General features: G+C 45.8%; 1 protein-coding gene across 1 annotated transcript; it reads right to left on the reverse strand.

Moving 5' to 3' along the window:
* Positions 1 to 103: 103 nt before the first annotated feature.
* Positions 104 to 16,874, reverse strand: mbd6 (methyl-CpG binding domain protein 6). The gene is made up of 13 exons (XM_072448786.1): positions 16,672 to 16,874; positions 14,960 to 15,180; positions 12,629 to 12,768; positions 12,127 to 12,229; positions 10,942 to 11,113; positions 8,518 to 10,437; positions 7,534 to 8,444; positions 5,944 to 6,043; positions 5,699 to 5,844; positions 4,936 to 5,622; positions 4,238 to 4,290; positions 4,101 to 4,167; positions 104 to 3,110 (listed from the first exon to the last, which is right to left on the reverse strand). The coding sequence occupies exons 3-13, from the start codon at positions 12,742 to 12,744 to the stop codon at positions 3,039 to 3,041; spliced, it is 4,347 nt and encodes a 1,448-aa protein (XP_072304887.1). The 5' UTR covers positions 12,745 to 12,768; positions 14,960 to 15,180; positions 16,672 to 16,874; the 3' UTR covers positions 104 to 3,038.

Below are 16,874 nucleotides of genomic sequence, written 5' to 3' on the forward strand. Positions count from 1 at the left end.
TTACAGATTAGGGTCTATACTTACCTGCAGAGACATTTCAGACAATTATTTATTTTCTGTAAATATTTTAATATTAAATAAAAAAGAAAACTCCCATATAAAAGAAAGTTACAGTCCACAATTTAATTTTCTTTTGAAACATAAACATTGAAAGAAATGGGTCAATGAGAAAAATACTTTTCCCAGAAAATTCACAATTCATTGTTTTGTGTTTGTCTCTAACAATATAAAATCAAAATAAAACACATTAACTGTACATATGTACACATCTCAAAGTGTAGAAATTGCATAATTGCCTTCTTTTTCACTTTTTCTCTCTATTGATTTAAATACAGGAGTGAGGGTGGGGTCAGGGGTCAGAGGGAGGACTAACTATGGGCTGTGCTTCTACGGCCACTGCATCATTCACACGACACTACAGACAGTGAGGGTCACAACGCTGCACCCACTGCTCATTTGGACCAAAGCTGGTTTAGCTCAACTTTAAAAGGGACAGTCTGCGTTTTTCCCCGTGACCGTCTTGCACCGCTTCATGGTCAGTATTTAGGACTAAAAAACATGGACTTCAAACCCCAGTTTACCTTTACGGGCTGACAAAATACTCTCACTACTCGTTTGATCTGCATAACTCTGTTGTACAACTTGCATGTATAACGACAAACAAAATGATTCATTCATCATTAGAGACCTCAGCAATTACTTTTTTTTTTACCTGCCTGAACATTAAGTTGAGAAAAAGGCGAGTCCAAATGTGCAGTGGTTTGGACAGGTAGATCATGGATTCAGGTTGAGGTGGATGTGCAGAACGACACGCCAGAGGGACAAACAAATGTTCACAGCATCAAAGACGACTGCCTGGTAACCGCCATAGAAAAACACACATCTGTAGATTATCAAGTACTAGTTTAAATCATTTTCAGGTGGTTGGCTGAGGAACGGCTCGGAAATATTGTCTTTTTCTTTACTGAAATAACTGCCTTAGTGTTCTTAAAATGACCAAATATTAGCATTGTATTCAGGGACATTGAGCACAAAAATGTTCTTTTTTTCCCTCCAATATTTTGTTACTAATCACAGCTCCTGTCCGCCTCTTCAAACTGCTCAGCTTAAAAGGTTCTTCATGTAACTTTTCCAGGACTGCCACTTCTGGCTGTAACGCGCATGAATCGCAATCAAATCCAAATTGCAATCTGAACGATGGCAAACGACAAATCGCAAAGACCGCAATTATTTAAGTAACCTCATTTCCTCTACAAGCGACTAAATCCTGCGTTCATGTGGTCTTCGGAAAGTAGGTCAAAAGTTTCTGCCCGACGTCACTGCTGTGGAGACTGAGGTCAATCCGTTCATTTGTCAATAACCTTTGACTAAACTAACATTTAAGGGTTTGATGTCAGTCGGCCAGATCGTTATAGCAACAGATTTGCACAAAAAAAGACCCAAAACTACTAACTTTTAATTCATTACCAATGTAAAGTTAGCAAGGTTAAGTAAGACTAGTAGGAAGTTTTCCAAAACAAATAAAGTTTAGCTTTTAAGGAGGCGAATAGCAACTGGCTACGTTTTCGAGATCAAAAGCAAACAAGTCGGAGCTGTGACTTCTCATCTCCCGAGGAGCACTTGAACGCAGCGTAAACATGACCGAAAGCAGCCGTTGTTTCAACCTCTGTGAAACATGCGATACAGAATTTAAAAATGTGCACTTTGAACAGAATCCTACAATTAAATAATCATCAAATTTGATCACGGCGTTTGTCAGAAAAACTGCAATAAGAGCCATTTCCTAAATCGTTCAATATCACCTGCCACCGCCTGCTCGTTGCCATGGAAACGTTATTGCTTATGGCCAGTACATGATTTATTGAGGTCGTTTTTTTTTTTTTTTTAAGCCTGTAATTGAACGAGGAATACTGTGGAACCTTCCGGGCAACGCAATAAGGTTTTCAGCGTGATAAGAGTGGACGATCCCCGCCAGAAAAGTTACACAGTGCCAGAAAAGTTACACAGTGCACCTTTAAACGAGCCACCACCACAACGGGGTGAATTACCAACCACACTCTGCACCAAGATGTCCTGAAAACAGTCGTGACGTGATTACACACCGTTTTTCTCAGACGATTAAATAATTAGTGAAGAAAAACAAAACAAAAAAACCTAAATGGAGTAACTGTTTTCATGATGTAAACCTTATTTTCTTTTTTTTTTTTTTTTAACAGTACAAGTGAAGTCGCAGTGGCACCTGGGCGCGGCTCCTTGGTTCCGGCGCCGCGTGTGCGTTTTGTGTTCTTCCCCGACATGTGACGTCACACGCTTGACGGGCCTCGCTCAGGTCAACGGGGCGCCGTCCTAAACTCACAGTAACACAACTAAAACAGTACTGGTTTTGATACAACGCAACAACACAAGGGAATCGCTGCCGACAGAACGACCTTTAGGACAGTTACGGAGACACTGGTGTAGAACGTTTTCACCGTTTATTACGCATTTGACCTGAATAATTACTCCTTTTTCCTGAATCCATAAAAAAGGTAAAAAATAACGCTGACTGACGGACCCTCAACATTTCGACTGGCAGAATTACAGGATGAATGTGCTTTTGTTTTGCTCAAATGAAAGGATTCTCCATTGTGGCTAAGCTAGCTTGTTTGCCAACGGTCCTGGAGAAAACATAATCATGAAAAAGATTTAATTAGAATGTAATTTATGCCATTTGATGTTGTATTAGTAAACAGATATTATATAATACTAATTGACTTGAACTCCTACATTCTCTTCTAGTGTGGGCAGCGATCCTCTTGCGTACATCTCTAACACCAACCAAAACCCAGCTGACCTGCAACCACGAGCCATCGCTCCACTGCGCCTGAGAACTTATCCTTTTCTTTTCAACACCGTGTCAGACTAAAATGCCTATCTAATGTCTTCTGGCTCAAAGTGGTTGCGGTGACAGCGGCTGGCATGACACAGTTTACTAGTGCAGTTCAAAAGTGGTGAATGTGGAGGAGAAGTGGGCGGGGAAAAGGAGGTGGATGGACCAATCACTGCCTCTGGGACCTGGTGCCTCGCCTCCTGCGACCTCGGACCGATCTGTCGGACTTCAGCAGAGCCGTCTGCAAAATCAGAGTAAGGAAATGTAAATATGCCATTGTTGAGCTAAGAGCGAAGCTAGGCTAAACATAAATTTAGAATTTAAATAAATGTAAAGCTCATATTGTGAAACTAGAGAGCTGAGCACGAGCAGTTTGATTACAAACTGTACTTAGTACTTCTGGCCCCAGAGGTGCAGTACCACTGAGCTGCCACTAAATCAACCTTGCTCCCGGACAGAGTGTCTTATCCAGATAATTAAATAGATCCATGTTTTGAACAGGAAGTATATGGACCCGTTTCTATAACTATATTCAATATCAATATTGCTGCTTACAATGAACAGAATGAAAAATAATGATCTAGTTTTGAAGTTCAGTATTCAGTTCTTGAGGCATATGTCTAGGACAACACTGCAATAATGTGCTGTTACTGTAAAACAATCGACTAATTTGTCAGTGCATTTGCTGTGGAGAATATATGACAGAGGATACTGGTGAAAGAGGAAAAGGAGCCTCTGCACTTTTAAAAATGGAACTAACGCTAACAGCTAAAGCTGTCAGGCTCGCCCGAGCCTCAATCAGATGGGTTTAACATGGATGTACGAGCGTTACAGGTTTCTAAAACCACATTCAGTTTTACCCAGCACTTCATAAGACTAACACACAAACTGACACAAACTGCTGAGTCATAGAACTATAGTTACATACGTAACTCTTGTTTAAACGCATTATTATGGACCTATGGCAACACAACATATACTGGAAACATGTAATGCAACCAACTGAGTAAACACACATTAAATTACTAATTCACCACAACGGCCCTACATAAGTCTTCTTCAAACAAAGCCAAAATATTATGACATCAAACCTAAATTAAAATAAATTTCACCAGATGTTTTTGAGGAGGAATATATCCAACTAATGTTATGAATTCAACAACACTGATCAGGTCTTGTAATGAGCAGTTGCTTAGAGACGGCCCCTGTGAGTCACTGATGGCGTTCTCACCGTGGCCTCCGATTCGTCCAGAGCAGCAGTGTCCAGCTCTCTGAAATCCTCCAACACGTTCTGAAGGCTGAGGCACAAAGAAGAGCAGGTTAGTCGTGTGGACAAAAGTGTTTACATGAAAACATGCAGCTGCTTACAGTTGTTTGCGCTTCCTTCCCCGTCTGGCTTCACCCAAACCTCCAACTGCATCCTGCAACACACGCACACGACATGAGCATGTTCTAATGTTTTTGATTCATTCTGTCAGCCTGCTCACAATCTTGAGGTTCAACAGTGATTATAACAACTCTTATTTGAACAAAACAAAAGACAAGAGTGTAGACAAGAGTTATCTTCTGTTATCAAGCTCCGCGTGCACGTGTGTGTGCGTAAATATGGTCACATCTAATTAGCCCTTTTGTATATTCAAGGCACTTAAAACACTTTACATCAAGGGACCATTCACACACTAGTTGTAAGCAGACACTGGGGGTGAGGCGGGTTGGGTGTATTGCCTAATGACACAACGGCAGTATTAACCTGTGGGTCAGTGGATCCGACAGCTCTACCAAAAGATGTTTATGTCAAGAATGGGTGTGCCAGGAGTAGTCAATTGGGTTCCTTAAGCAGAATTGCTCAGTGGTGCCCCCCCATATCCTTTGAACTTGTTTAGTCTGGCTGGTGGTGCCCCTCGGAGCACCTGAGGGAGGGGCGGCACTGGCATGTGCTGCTGTGTGTACGTGTGTCTGTGGGTCTGTGTGTCTGTATCTCTGGTTGAAGGTGGGATAAAGGCACATATGTAGACAGTGTAGTGGACTATGTGCTGCAGTGAAGGCAAACAGGAGAGAGGTCTTACACTTGAGTGTTGGTCCAGCAGCATGGTCCCAGGCGCGTCCTGCCTGCAGCCGTCTCCAGGACTGAGGTATCCTGCAGGAGGCAGCAGCCTCTTCCTCTCTGCTGAGTCCGTGTAGGGGCACACGGCTGCAGGCCTGGTGCAGTCTGTCTGGGCCTCCTCCAGGTAGATGGGCATGCTTTTCCTGTGCAGCAGAGACACGGGCCCGTCCTCCGTGGGCCTGGGTGTGCCCTGAGCGGGAGAGTGTGCAGCCGCCTCCAGGCTGAGGCGGGACAAGTCTGGGTTTCGCAAAGAGCAGGCCCTGCGTGGGCTCAGGGCCACAGGAGCACTTGCCTGAGGCAGGGGCGCTGGGGGGGACAAGGTCTCCAGAGGAAAGGACACCGGAGGTAAGGCACAGAAGGGTGAGGTGGGGTCAGACAGCCCTGAGCGGGCCCCTTCCTCCTGCTCTCTTGCACTGACCTGCAGGAAAGAGGTGTAAATAGTGTCCATGAAGGAGGTGTAGGGGTCGATCACAGGCTTGGGCGCCACTGCTTTGGCTGGGGCCACAGGGGTCTCAGGAACAGGAGGGAGGGCCTCAGGAGTCTGGACGTCAGGGGCCATCTGATTGGCTGGAATGTCTCCCTGTGGTGCGGGGCTTTGTGTTTCAATAGAGACCGGCTTTTCTTCCTCTGAAGATGTGGCAATGCTGAGCTGAAGGTCACATGTGACTCATCAGAGAAACAACAGAATTGTTGAAGGAAGAAGGATGAATGAGACTGAGGCCAACCTGTAAGTTGTTCAAGAGGTTGATGGTTCCATCAGGGCTCTGCAGCAGAGGCATGCCCAGAGCAGAGGTCTGCACTGGGGGTAAGAGGATGGACCCTGCCCCGAGGCCCAGCAGGTTCTGGAGCCCTGCCATGTTGGAGAGGTCTCCTGCAAACACATGTGTGAATGAGTGTGGAGTCACAGGCTGACACATGCAGCTTACACTGTGGCACTGAAACAGCGAGAGAGCCTCTCGTGTGCACTTGCCTAAAACGGCGGTGTTGAGTAAAGTGGGCAGTAGCTGCTGGAGGATGGAGTTGTCTTTGCCCTGAAGAGAAAGAGGGATGAGGGCATCCACACCATCAGCCTGCAGCACACGAGGGATCAAAGTGAAAAATATCTTAAATGGATGAGGTTACTTTGAAAGAAGGCAGCACACATGCTGAAAATGTGAACACACAGTTTTACAAGGCTCTAGTAGCGTTCACAAGATCGAGCTGTGGAGATCACAGTATGGACCAGATTGATGTTAAACCTTTACAAGCATCATTCCTTCACTTTACACACTTGGTGGTGGTCAGACATTAGGGCTCTCTCAGACCTAACACCAGTTCCAAAGTTCAGAACATCTTTTGGACAGTCCAGTTTTTCTTTCAGAGGTCGCAGCCTGTGGAACACTCTTCACGGACTTGAAACTACAGACTGACTTCAACATCTTCAGCAAACGTCTGAAACCGTGGCTGAAATCAGGGTAGAGATATATACATGATCATTTTGAGTTAAATTCGTGCTGTTATCCTATGGCCAGGTGTTGAAACTGTGCATTACATTGGTGTCTATGGCCAGTTCTCTTTGGTGCATGAAGGCAAAAAAAGTGTTCTTCTGCTTTACTTCCTGGATAGAAACCTGACTAGAAAGTGGGGGAGGGTGGGAGAGCGGCACGAGCTGAGAGCTAAGCTAGTATTGAGAATTTAAAAAAACGTGAAGTTCATGTTCTGAAAATAGAGCCGAGCACGAGCAGTTTGATTACTCTACTAATCAATCTGGCTCTCAGAGAGGGAGGCGTCTCCAGATAGTACAATGACAGAGCTGTCATGGTTGAGCTGACAGACTATGTACGTTACAGCTATTGCACGTTAACGTCAGCCTTAAATGTTTATTGATGCATGGCACTCACGTCAAGACCCAAAATATTATATTTCTGAAATGCATAGTGCATCCAACATAAACCAGTGCATTACGTAAAAATAATGTATTTTTCGACTATAAGTCACACCTTTTTTCCGTTTTTTTCAAGGTATATACTTGTACTCCAGAGCGACTTATATGATATTTTCCTTCTCGATTATGCATTTTTTTTGGCTGGTGCGACTTATACTCCGGTGCGACTTATAGTCCGGAAAATACTGTACTTTAAAAACCCGACTTAAATAAACAAAAGCCTGAGGATAAAGCAAAAATTGCCAATATTGAAAAGTATAATTCAGGTACAATTTAGGTTTTATTTATTAAGAAAACATGAATTATGTTTGGGTACCGTCAGTTGCTCACGTAACAGAACTCTGTGAGCCAGGATCTGAGCATCGAAACACACAACAAAACAATTTCAAAGTGCGATAAGGTCTGGGAGACCAGGGCCAGTTGAAATGTGGCTTTGACCTGATCAGTTTCAGTCATGTCACTGCCTCCAACAGAAACATGACCAGGCAGCAATGGGTTAAAGACCAGAGAAGAAAAATAAATCGTATAAAATAAAGTGTCTTCCGTTACTCCAGTTTATAGACGTTTTAAGACGTCAAAGCATAAGTTTAAGTTATTCTAAAGTAGACTAGACAGCGTGCAGCGTGCGGCTCCTACCTGAGGCGGGGTTTGTTGGGTTTGTTGTGCAGGGCCTAACTGAGGGTTGGGAGGCGGGTGGAGCTCGGCGGAGCTCAGGGCAGCAGAGAGGAGTGCGGGAAGAGGCAGGAAGGTGGTGGGGGAAGGGAGGAGCAGCTGGCCCTCGGATCCAGCTGAGAGAGGCAGCAGACCCTGGGGAAGCTCCAGGAGGCCGGACCCAGATAGAGTAGAGGGGTCCATGAGACCAGGGGCTTTATCCAGAGAAAGAGTGTCCAGAGCAGGCTGCTGGAGAGGCACCTCCAGACTCACCTGGCCCAGACTTGACAGAGGTAACAGAGGAGACTGGTGCTGTCCCAGCAACAGCGAGGCCATGAGCAGTGCCTGCAGCCCAGGCTTCTCACACAGTCCCAAGTCCCCGTCCTGTCCTGGGACGGAGCCGGGGCTAGAGGCTGGTGGGATGGGGTTGATGAGGCCTAAGAGGTTCAAGGGCAGCTCCCCCTGAGCAGCGCTGAGCAGGGGCAGCAGAGGGAACAGAGGGTTCATCTGCTTGTGTTGGTCCTGTGGGCCGTGGGACTGAGGCTGGAGTAGTAACTGCTCTGATTGCTCTGAGAGGCTGCTCAGGCCTTGTGGAGGGGTGTGTGAGGGAGGTCCCTGCTGTCCACCCAGCCACAGACCTCCCAGGGGGAGAGAGGCTAAGACTGCAGGGTCCAGGAGAGAGGGCAGGCTGCCACTGGAGAGCAACTGCAGGAGCTGCTCCTGGTTCATGAATGGAAACGCCTCAGCCAGAGGTGACGGCTCGCCCACAGCTGAGGCCATGTGAGGACTGCTGCCGCTCTGTGCCAGGGCGGGGGCGGAGGATAGGGGGCTGGTGCAGGCTGTGGGCTTGGTCACTGGTGACTCCTTTGGGTCCAAGCAGACAGGCTCCTCTGAACCTGGAAGACAAACAATTTATGGCCTAAAGGTCTCCACACAACGATCCAATGCAAACAGTGAGTTCTTTCTTACCTGTGCAGTGGTTTTCTTGGGAAGACATAATGTGTGGAGTTTGGGGTGTGTCACCCTGGGCCTGGGCAAGCAGGGCCAGCACGTGGGTGCTCAGGTCTAGAGGTTTGGGAGAGCCTGGCGTTGGACCGCTGCTATGACAGTGGCTCATGTCTGAGGGTGCGGAGCTGATGCTCGATGCTACAAAGCTGTGAGGTGACGACTCCTGCAAAGCAGTCTGGGAAAAGGTGTGAGTTGATGATGTCGTGGGGGAAGGGCAGCTTTTGGATTGCACTATGGGAGAGAGTCTGTGTGATGGACTGGACTCTGAGAGCATGAGCTGGGAATCAAATGGCGGCGCAGGGGAGAAGCCTGGGTTAGTGTCGCTGGTCTGTTTTGTGTAAGTGCTGGGAAAGAAAGAGGGTTTGTTCATTTGTCTGTTCGTCTCTCCACTGGCGTCAGCAGATGCAGAAGCATTCTGTGCATTCTGGACACTGAGCAGGTGGAGCAGTGCAGATAAGGGTTGCGTTGGAGGCTCGAGGGCCAGAGGAGAACCTGTAGTGAAGTCCAGCGCCTCAGTTTGTCCTCTTGCCCTGGAGAGGGCTGAGAGGCGCGGTGTGGGCAGCCGAAGCTGCTTCTCTAGCGGGAGGTGGTGGTTGAGGAGTGCTGAGGTAGAGGAGATGCGAGGAGTTGACAGGTTGATGGCGGTGGCACAGGGCTCTGCTGGAGCGTTCCTGGGCCCGTTCACCAGCTGCTGAGCGCCTCGCACCACGCTGAGAACTGTTGGAGATCTCCTCTGCCTCTTCCTGTGAGAGGCTCCACGCTCGCTGTGAGGCTGTGCCAGAGGGTGGGAGGGGTGAAGGAGAGACGGGTAAGGAGGCCCGGGGCAGGCCGTGGAGGAGGGAGGAGCGTGGCTGTTGTGTAAAGTGCTGTTTGTTACCTTGGACTTGTGCTGCTGTGGCTGCTGCGCCTCTTTCAAAACTTCTAGAGAAGGGTCAATGCTCCCAGAGGCGTTGCCCACGCCGGCTGCTTGTCCCTGGGTTATCTGACTGACCAGCTGGGCTTTGGCCGCCGCAGAGAGCAAGCTGCTGGCGGGGAACGAAGACTGAAGTGGTCTGTTGTGACTGTGGCTGCTCACAAAGGACATGTGTGAGTTTGAGGGCCCAGACGAGCTCAGTCCATATGCAGTGGGGCAGGGGGCGCGAGAGTGCGGCGACTTCTGGGGCAGAGGCTGGTGGCTTTGGCTGCTAAGGAGAGACGGGCTGATGGGGAAGGGGAGGTGGTGGTTATTAGCACTGCCTGAGTGTTTGAACTGCTCCAAAATGTCTTCCAGTTTGTACTTGGGGAAGTGTGTGTTTGTGTTGGGAGAGGGACAGGGGAGAGGCGAGTGAGGAGAGGAGGACGAGGAGGACGAGGACTTCCTCCTTCCGCCCGCCTCTCCGTGCTCTGAGGCAGGGGAGGGGTGTCTTGAGCGCCGCTGAGGAGACGCACACGTGTGAGAGCTGGGGCTGGACAGAGGAGAGCCGTGCGGGTGGTGACTCTGTACTCGGACGCCAGCTAAAGTCAAGGGAGACGAGGAGGGAGGAGGAGAAGAGAGCGGGCGGAAGCGAGGAGATCCGGGCGCGTCGGGGGTCTTGGGTGTTCTCTGGCCCGGACAGGTGGGTGCACGTGGAGACCGGTAGCCCAAGGGCGACTGGTTGGGCGCGGGACAGGGAGGCAGGGGAGGCGGGTGGTGCAGTCGTCTGAGGGTGGAGTCTAAAGGGTGGTGGCTGTGCAGAGCGGGAGAGGAGCCGTTCTGGGGGAAGATGAAGCGGTGCGGTGATGGGGGGCTGACACAGGTGTTGTGAGATCGGCCCAGAGCAGGGTGCAGTTTGGGGTGGTGGTCTTCTCCTCGCTCCCTGTGAGACCTCTTTGGATGGGAGCTGTCCACACCACTGCGGACCTCTGAAAGACAGACAGGATCACAAAGGGTCCGTTTTAATTGCAATTCATTTTTGTAAGATTGGCCAAGAATTAATTTTATAAAATAAGATTCCTGAACCTATTCAAAATATATTCAGTTGACTTTAAACTACATCCCCTTACCCTTTTTTTTTTTTTTAAACAATCCAATCACTAATAGCAAAAAAAAAACAACTGAACTCGGTCAAAGGAGCTGAAGAAGCTACATGGATGAATGGCCAACCATCTTCACTCTTAAAACTTCTGTCCAGTTGACAGAGAGCCGGTGAGTCACAGCAGTACGTAGCAGTATCTGTTAGAGTAGTTCAATGGACGTAACTAAGGTGAGAACAGACTGAATCGTGTGAACGGAGCCCTAGCATTGTCATACCTGTCACGAATGACTCAACTAACTCATTTGAGCATATTCAAAAATATTTTTACAACAACTCTTAGTTATAACATTTGGAATGGAGCGCTCAGCTGAGGACAGCAGCAGTAACACACCTGGGTGGTGCAGGGAGGAGAAGGGCAGCTGTGAGGCCTGCATGCTCCGGCACAGGGCAGCCATGGCCACCACTTTCCTCCGGTGGTTACACAGTTTGGTCATGTCCTGTTCCACTTTACCCACAGGGTGGCTGCACTGCTCCACTTTCACCCCCAATGCAAAGTTAAAAACCTGGAAATCAAAATAGTGTTCATATGTGTTGAACTCTATTATTTCACAAACAAATATACTGTATATTCAACATATTCAGTGAGGAAAAGAAGTATTTGAACACCCTGCGATTTTAAGCTCTCTCACTTTAACATTATGGAAGGTCTGAAATGTTCATCGTAGGTGTATTTCCAGAGACAGAATCTAAAAAAATAATAATCTTGAAATCAAATTGTATGATTTTTAAATAATTTATTTTTATGTTATAAGCGCAACTGAGTTTTTGAACACCTGAGAAAATCAGTGTTAATATTTGCTACAGAAGCCTTTGTTTACAATTACAGAGGTCAAATGTTTCCTGTAGTTCTTGAGCAGGTTTGCACACAATGCAGCAGGGATACAAGCCCACTCCTCCACACAGATCTGTCAGGTTTCAGGGCTGTCGCTGAGCAACACAGAGCTCCCTCTAAAGATTTCTATTTGTTTTAGGTCTGAGACTTAAAGAGAACCTTGATATACGTCTTATGGAGCCACTGGTTCTCCTGGCTGTGTGCTTCAGGTCATTGTCACGTTGAAAGACCCAGCCACAATCCATCTTCAAAATCTCACAATACATTCATTTATTCTCTCCTTAATACAGTGCAGTCGTCCTGTCCCCTGTGCGGAAAAGCACCCCCAAAGTAGGATGCTTCCTCCCCCATGCTTTACAGTCGGGATGGTGTTCTTGGGATGGTACTCATCCTTCTTCCTCCAAACACGGCGAGTGGAGTTTTTGATCTATTTTAGTCTCATCTGACGACATGACATTCTCCCATGATTCCTCTGAATCATCCAGATGTTAAAATACTTATTTGCAGCAATAACATGCAAACATTTTTTTTAAATCATACAATGGGATTTCCGGAACATTTCAGACCCTCCATAATTTCTAATTGGGAGAACTTGCAAAATCACAGGGTGTTCAAACACTCACTTTTCCTCACTGTAAGTTCTAATTAGTTGTTGCAAAGGTGTAGGCCAACAATCATGTTTACCTTGTGGAGAACGAGTGGACACTCCAGGCCACATTTGCAGGTACCATCAGACAACAAGTAGGTCTTCACCTCGTCCAAACAGGACAGGGAAGTACCACTGGGACTGTGGGAGAGAGAGAAAGTGGCGTAAAGAACTCTTCAGTACAACTGTCATTTCACCTTCAAATGAGTCATAGGAAATGTTTAGAATTGTAGGTTTTTTGTTTTGGAAAAAATGAAGCAAAACTTCAAAGCTAATTTTGTGCCAATTTTTAAAATGTGGGCAGAAAACAGTCTACAAATGTAAATATTCTTGTGTTATTATAAAATCTCCCTCTAAAACTCCATACAGACACTAAGGAATAAGCTCGATACCAAACACTGCTACAGTTGTGACTAGTGTTGTCCTGTAACTATCGGCATGCTTTAGTTACATGGTCTTTTGAAAATCTAAATCCCACAACAATTCATCTTGAAGCACAAAACGTCTAAACACACAGACACACACACAACTCCTCCTCACCTGATGTAGAGCACCCGGCTGCCCTCCACCCTGCGCTGCCAGCCGATGGGGACGCGCACAGCAGTGGTGTGGCGCCCATCTTGGTCCCCACTGACAGTCTCACTGCCTCCCATCATTTCACCAACAAGGCCTTCGAGCACCTGACAAATACAATCGTTTTACTTACTTAACTGTTTATTTACACTTCATTTTATAGCCTGTAAAATGCAATCAAAGTTACAATCCTTATATTGTTATGAATGAAGCCAACAGAAGAGATATGGCCAAATGTGACAACAACTAAAATATTTATGCTAAAATAACTCGAGTCAATTTCTACATCTCGTGCAAGTTTACAATCGCATGTAATGTTAATGATGAGACAGGAAATCAGATTTGTGATCCAATCAATGTGATACGAGGGAGGTTTGCACAGGATCCCTGCAAACACAAACACAAACACAGGCTTTTTTTTAGAAACCGATGATGTCATGTCACTCCATACATTGGGTGACACAAGATTAGGTCTGCACCCAACGATTATTTTAGTAGTGGTTGACTTGTCAACTATTAATGTTTTCATCAGTCAAAGAGTCAAACAACGGTTTATATTGTTCATTCAGACTTTGTAAATATACACTAAATACTAAACTAAATAGAGGTTGAAATATGGTGACTGAAGGCGTTTAGATGGAGAATATTCCCAAAGTAAGTGTATTGGTAATGGAAATATTATTTTTGACTTTTTGTATTAAACAATGCAACAGTTATGATTATAAATAGTCTTTTTGTGTGTGTTTTAGAGTCTGTAAGGTCTAGAGAACTATTACGATAATCAAAATGTTGATTCTCCAGAGTCCGATACGGGAATAATATAGTAATCTTAACATTTTTAAATCCATCAGAAATGTGCAAAAACATAGCTGCGTGTACCCTACAAAAAGTGAATGAACTGTAAAATTAAAACACAAAAACTGGAGCTTGGCAACTTTATGGCCGATCTAATACAGATGTTTGAGCTTTTCTCGTATCATCCAGAGCAAAATGTGAATTCGCTCACCACAGATGGTCACAGCTTTTATCAGCTGTTTGGTTGGCTTAATTAATTGTAATATTGCAAATTTAAACATCCCAATAGTATAAAACCAATCGGTACTAAATAGATAAAAAACAATAGATATTTGCTGAGCTGAAAAGACGATTCTTTCACACAGTTGAATTCTTATATTTAGGGCTTTGTGAAAAGGAAATTAAAATAAATGTTGTTATTCTATGCAAGTTTACAAAAATTATACGTCTTTTTAACCAACACCAGTTTGAAGGGATATCCACGTATCAGGACACGTATCGTATCAAGCGACCATAAGAGTATCTGCACACGTATGTATTGTATCGTGAGGTACTAAGCAATACCCAGACTAAATATTTAGAGTCACACATCTAACCAAAACAAACACTGATAAAAGAAACTGTGGGTCTACTCTAAAAGAACTATATTTGTATTGTATGTACAACAGCAAAATATTTCATCACTTTTCACCTCATTCCATGAACTCCAAGAACTGTGTTCCTCCTTCCGAGCTGACAATCTCAAGTTCTACACAAATTATACAACAAACAAAGCTGGTGTTGGACATTTTACACAAATCGACTTTAAAGCATCGTTCTCCACTTCGTGACAACAGTGCCATGACAACTGAAGTGCCGATCGGTGGCAAAAAGAGGCAAAAGTGGGCGGGGCGAATGGGCCGGTGTTGTGGAAACCAATCACTACAAACAATATATTCAGGATTATGAAAACACCCTCTAAAAAGTTTACAAACAAAAACATTCTAGATTCTGGAATAGACCCAATGTGAAGCGGAACATAAATTCAATGGATAAACTGGGATTAACATTAGAATAACACAAATTATGAAAACTCAAGGTGGTTTTGTCAAATGAAAACTACTCAGAAACATGCGAGTGGTATCAGAGTGCATTTTACATGATGTATGTCCTTAATATGAAAATAAGAGAAACAATTGCCATTTATTATGAAGGCAAACTCCTGATATTTTAGTTTTACTGGACAAATACACATCACTCACTTTACCACAATCTATACTTTTTCTGAGACTTAAATTTAAAAAAAAAAAATCTTCCAGTCACTGTATTAAAGCAGTAAACTGAGTGCAAATCAAAATCGCTGCTTACTTTTTCTTAAGAAACCCAAAAATCCTCAGCATTTAGATCTCGAGTCAGTAAATAACGGGAAAAGCGTGCATTTGCTCCACATGATTTTGCCTCCATTCCGTCATTTTGAACCTCCTGATGACTCCAAACATGAGAGTTAGTGCGAGCGTCATTTACCTTGTCATCTTTGAGAAGAAGCCTGCTTGGTGGCTACGGTCTCCGCTGTGTGTACGACATGCCGCTGGCTCTGAAGCGCGCACACACCGACAGTAAACCGATGCCCAGATGTCGGGCACGAAACGCTCCGGTCGGGGGAAGAAGAAAAAAAAATGTCTCCGGCGGGTTTATTTATTCATTCCCATCTGATCCGGGGCCGGAGCGGTGCATGAAGACGGCGCCTGCGAGCAGAGGTGGAGGTGGAGGAGGAGGAGGAGGAGGAGGAGGATTATGTAATGTGACAAGAAGACACGCCGCGGACAACTAACGTTTACACTTCACACACACAGTTCCGTGCCGCAACCGCTCCGAATAAAAGCATACGTTTGTGCCTCTGCCGGTCACGCGTGACATAAGCCGCGGTGGCGCACGGAAAGCGGCTCAGAAGGACGCGGTGGTTACTTTTAAGTGGGTGTGTTGGAGGGGGGGGGGAAAGAGAGGAAGGCCCGTCGCGGTGCTCGGCGTGTTTACGTTAGCTCCCGACCACGCACGAACAAGCGACTAAAAGACTCACTTTAGGGCCAAAACCACGTCGAAACCGCGTCTGCGTGCACGCGTCGCGGTTCACTGCGACGCGTGCGTGTAGTACGAACTCCGCAAACGCCACAATGCGTGAAAGAATGAGCGGCGAGCTACGTGCTAAGCTACATGCTAAGCTAACGGCTAGCTTACTTTGTAGTGTGTTGTCGTGACAGCTGTCAGGAGCGGCACAAGACACACGGAGCCAAATGCCTCCGCCTCACGAGCGTTTCCACCGCTAAATGAAGCCGCGGTGCACATTTTAAACACATGTGGCATTATTTTAAGATTATTTAACAACTAGTGAGCCAGGCAAACGCGGCGGAGAGTTTCATTTTGGCTGCAGTTCTGTGCTAAATCAAACATCCGAGCAAGGCCTGGATTTGTGCAGCTTTCTGTAGTTTACAACATAAAAACTCAGCGTTTCTCATACATTCTGCTGAAACTAAAGGCAATACTTATCAGAGTACATTGATTTATTGCAGTTTGTTGGAGGAGTGTGTCATTTAATGCCTCTATTTGATCTCTAAATTGTTTTATAACATTATATTATGGAAGTTCAAGATGCAAAAAGAATTGTACTTGTAATACAAATGATTTGTTCAGCTTGTTTTTAAGACTATGGGAGAGAACATTAATTTATGAGAGGCCACTGAATTATTTAATTAAGAGGAAACCCTGCAAACTATGTAAGAAATACTGTTTTAAGCGAGACACAACTAGGCAATTTGTTTAACCCGTTTTGCATTTATAATTATTTTTATTAGACATTAATCTTGCATTTTCCCTCTTGACTGCAGCTACAAGAGTGAAAAGTCCAGTCGGATCTGTGGAAAAGGGCAAACTTTGCCGTGGACATTAGCGGGACGTTTCAGCCCGCCGCGTCCCAGCTTTTATGCGAAGTTTGGGAGTCGCGGGAGAATTTAGCAGACGGGCTAACGAAAATACCACAACAAAGCCATTTCCACGGGACGATCTCGCCCCCGCGTGAAGCAGACGTGTCCGCGGGCGGTTTGGCTGTAAAGTTTAATGCACGCGCGTCCTGCAACCGAGCGAAAACACGCACAACAAAGGGCAATAACGCTCGGTTTTCCTGCGCCTCTCCATGCTAAGGCTAAGCTAGCAGAGGCGAGCCGAGTGGGCACAACATTTACTTGAGTGTGGAGTGTCCCGGACCGGGCTGCGGGATGCTCCGAGCGCGCGGTTCTGCCGGTGGAGCTCAGTCTCTGCCCGTGTGAAGTGACTCGTATCAACATCAATCCACGAAGCATAACAGCGCAGACAGAAGTACTCCCAAATTCACAGTTGTTCAGTGTTTTTTTCTTTACGGATTCCGAGCAAAAAAAATATGGGGTTT

Source organism: Eucyclogobius newberryi, unplaced genomic scaffold, assembly GCF_026437365.1.
Source record: "Eucyclogobius newberryi isolate DKJ021-1_F unplaced genomic scaffold, fEucNew1.0.hap1 SCAF_17, whole genome shotgun sequence".
Lineage (NCBI taxonomy): Eukaryota > Metazoa > Chordata > Actinopteri > Gobiiformes > Gobiidae > Eucyclogobius > Eucyclogobius newberryi.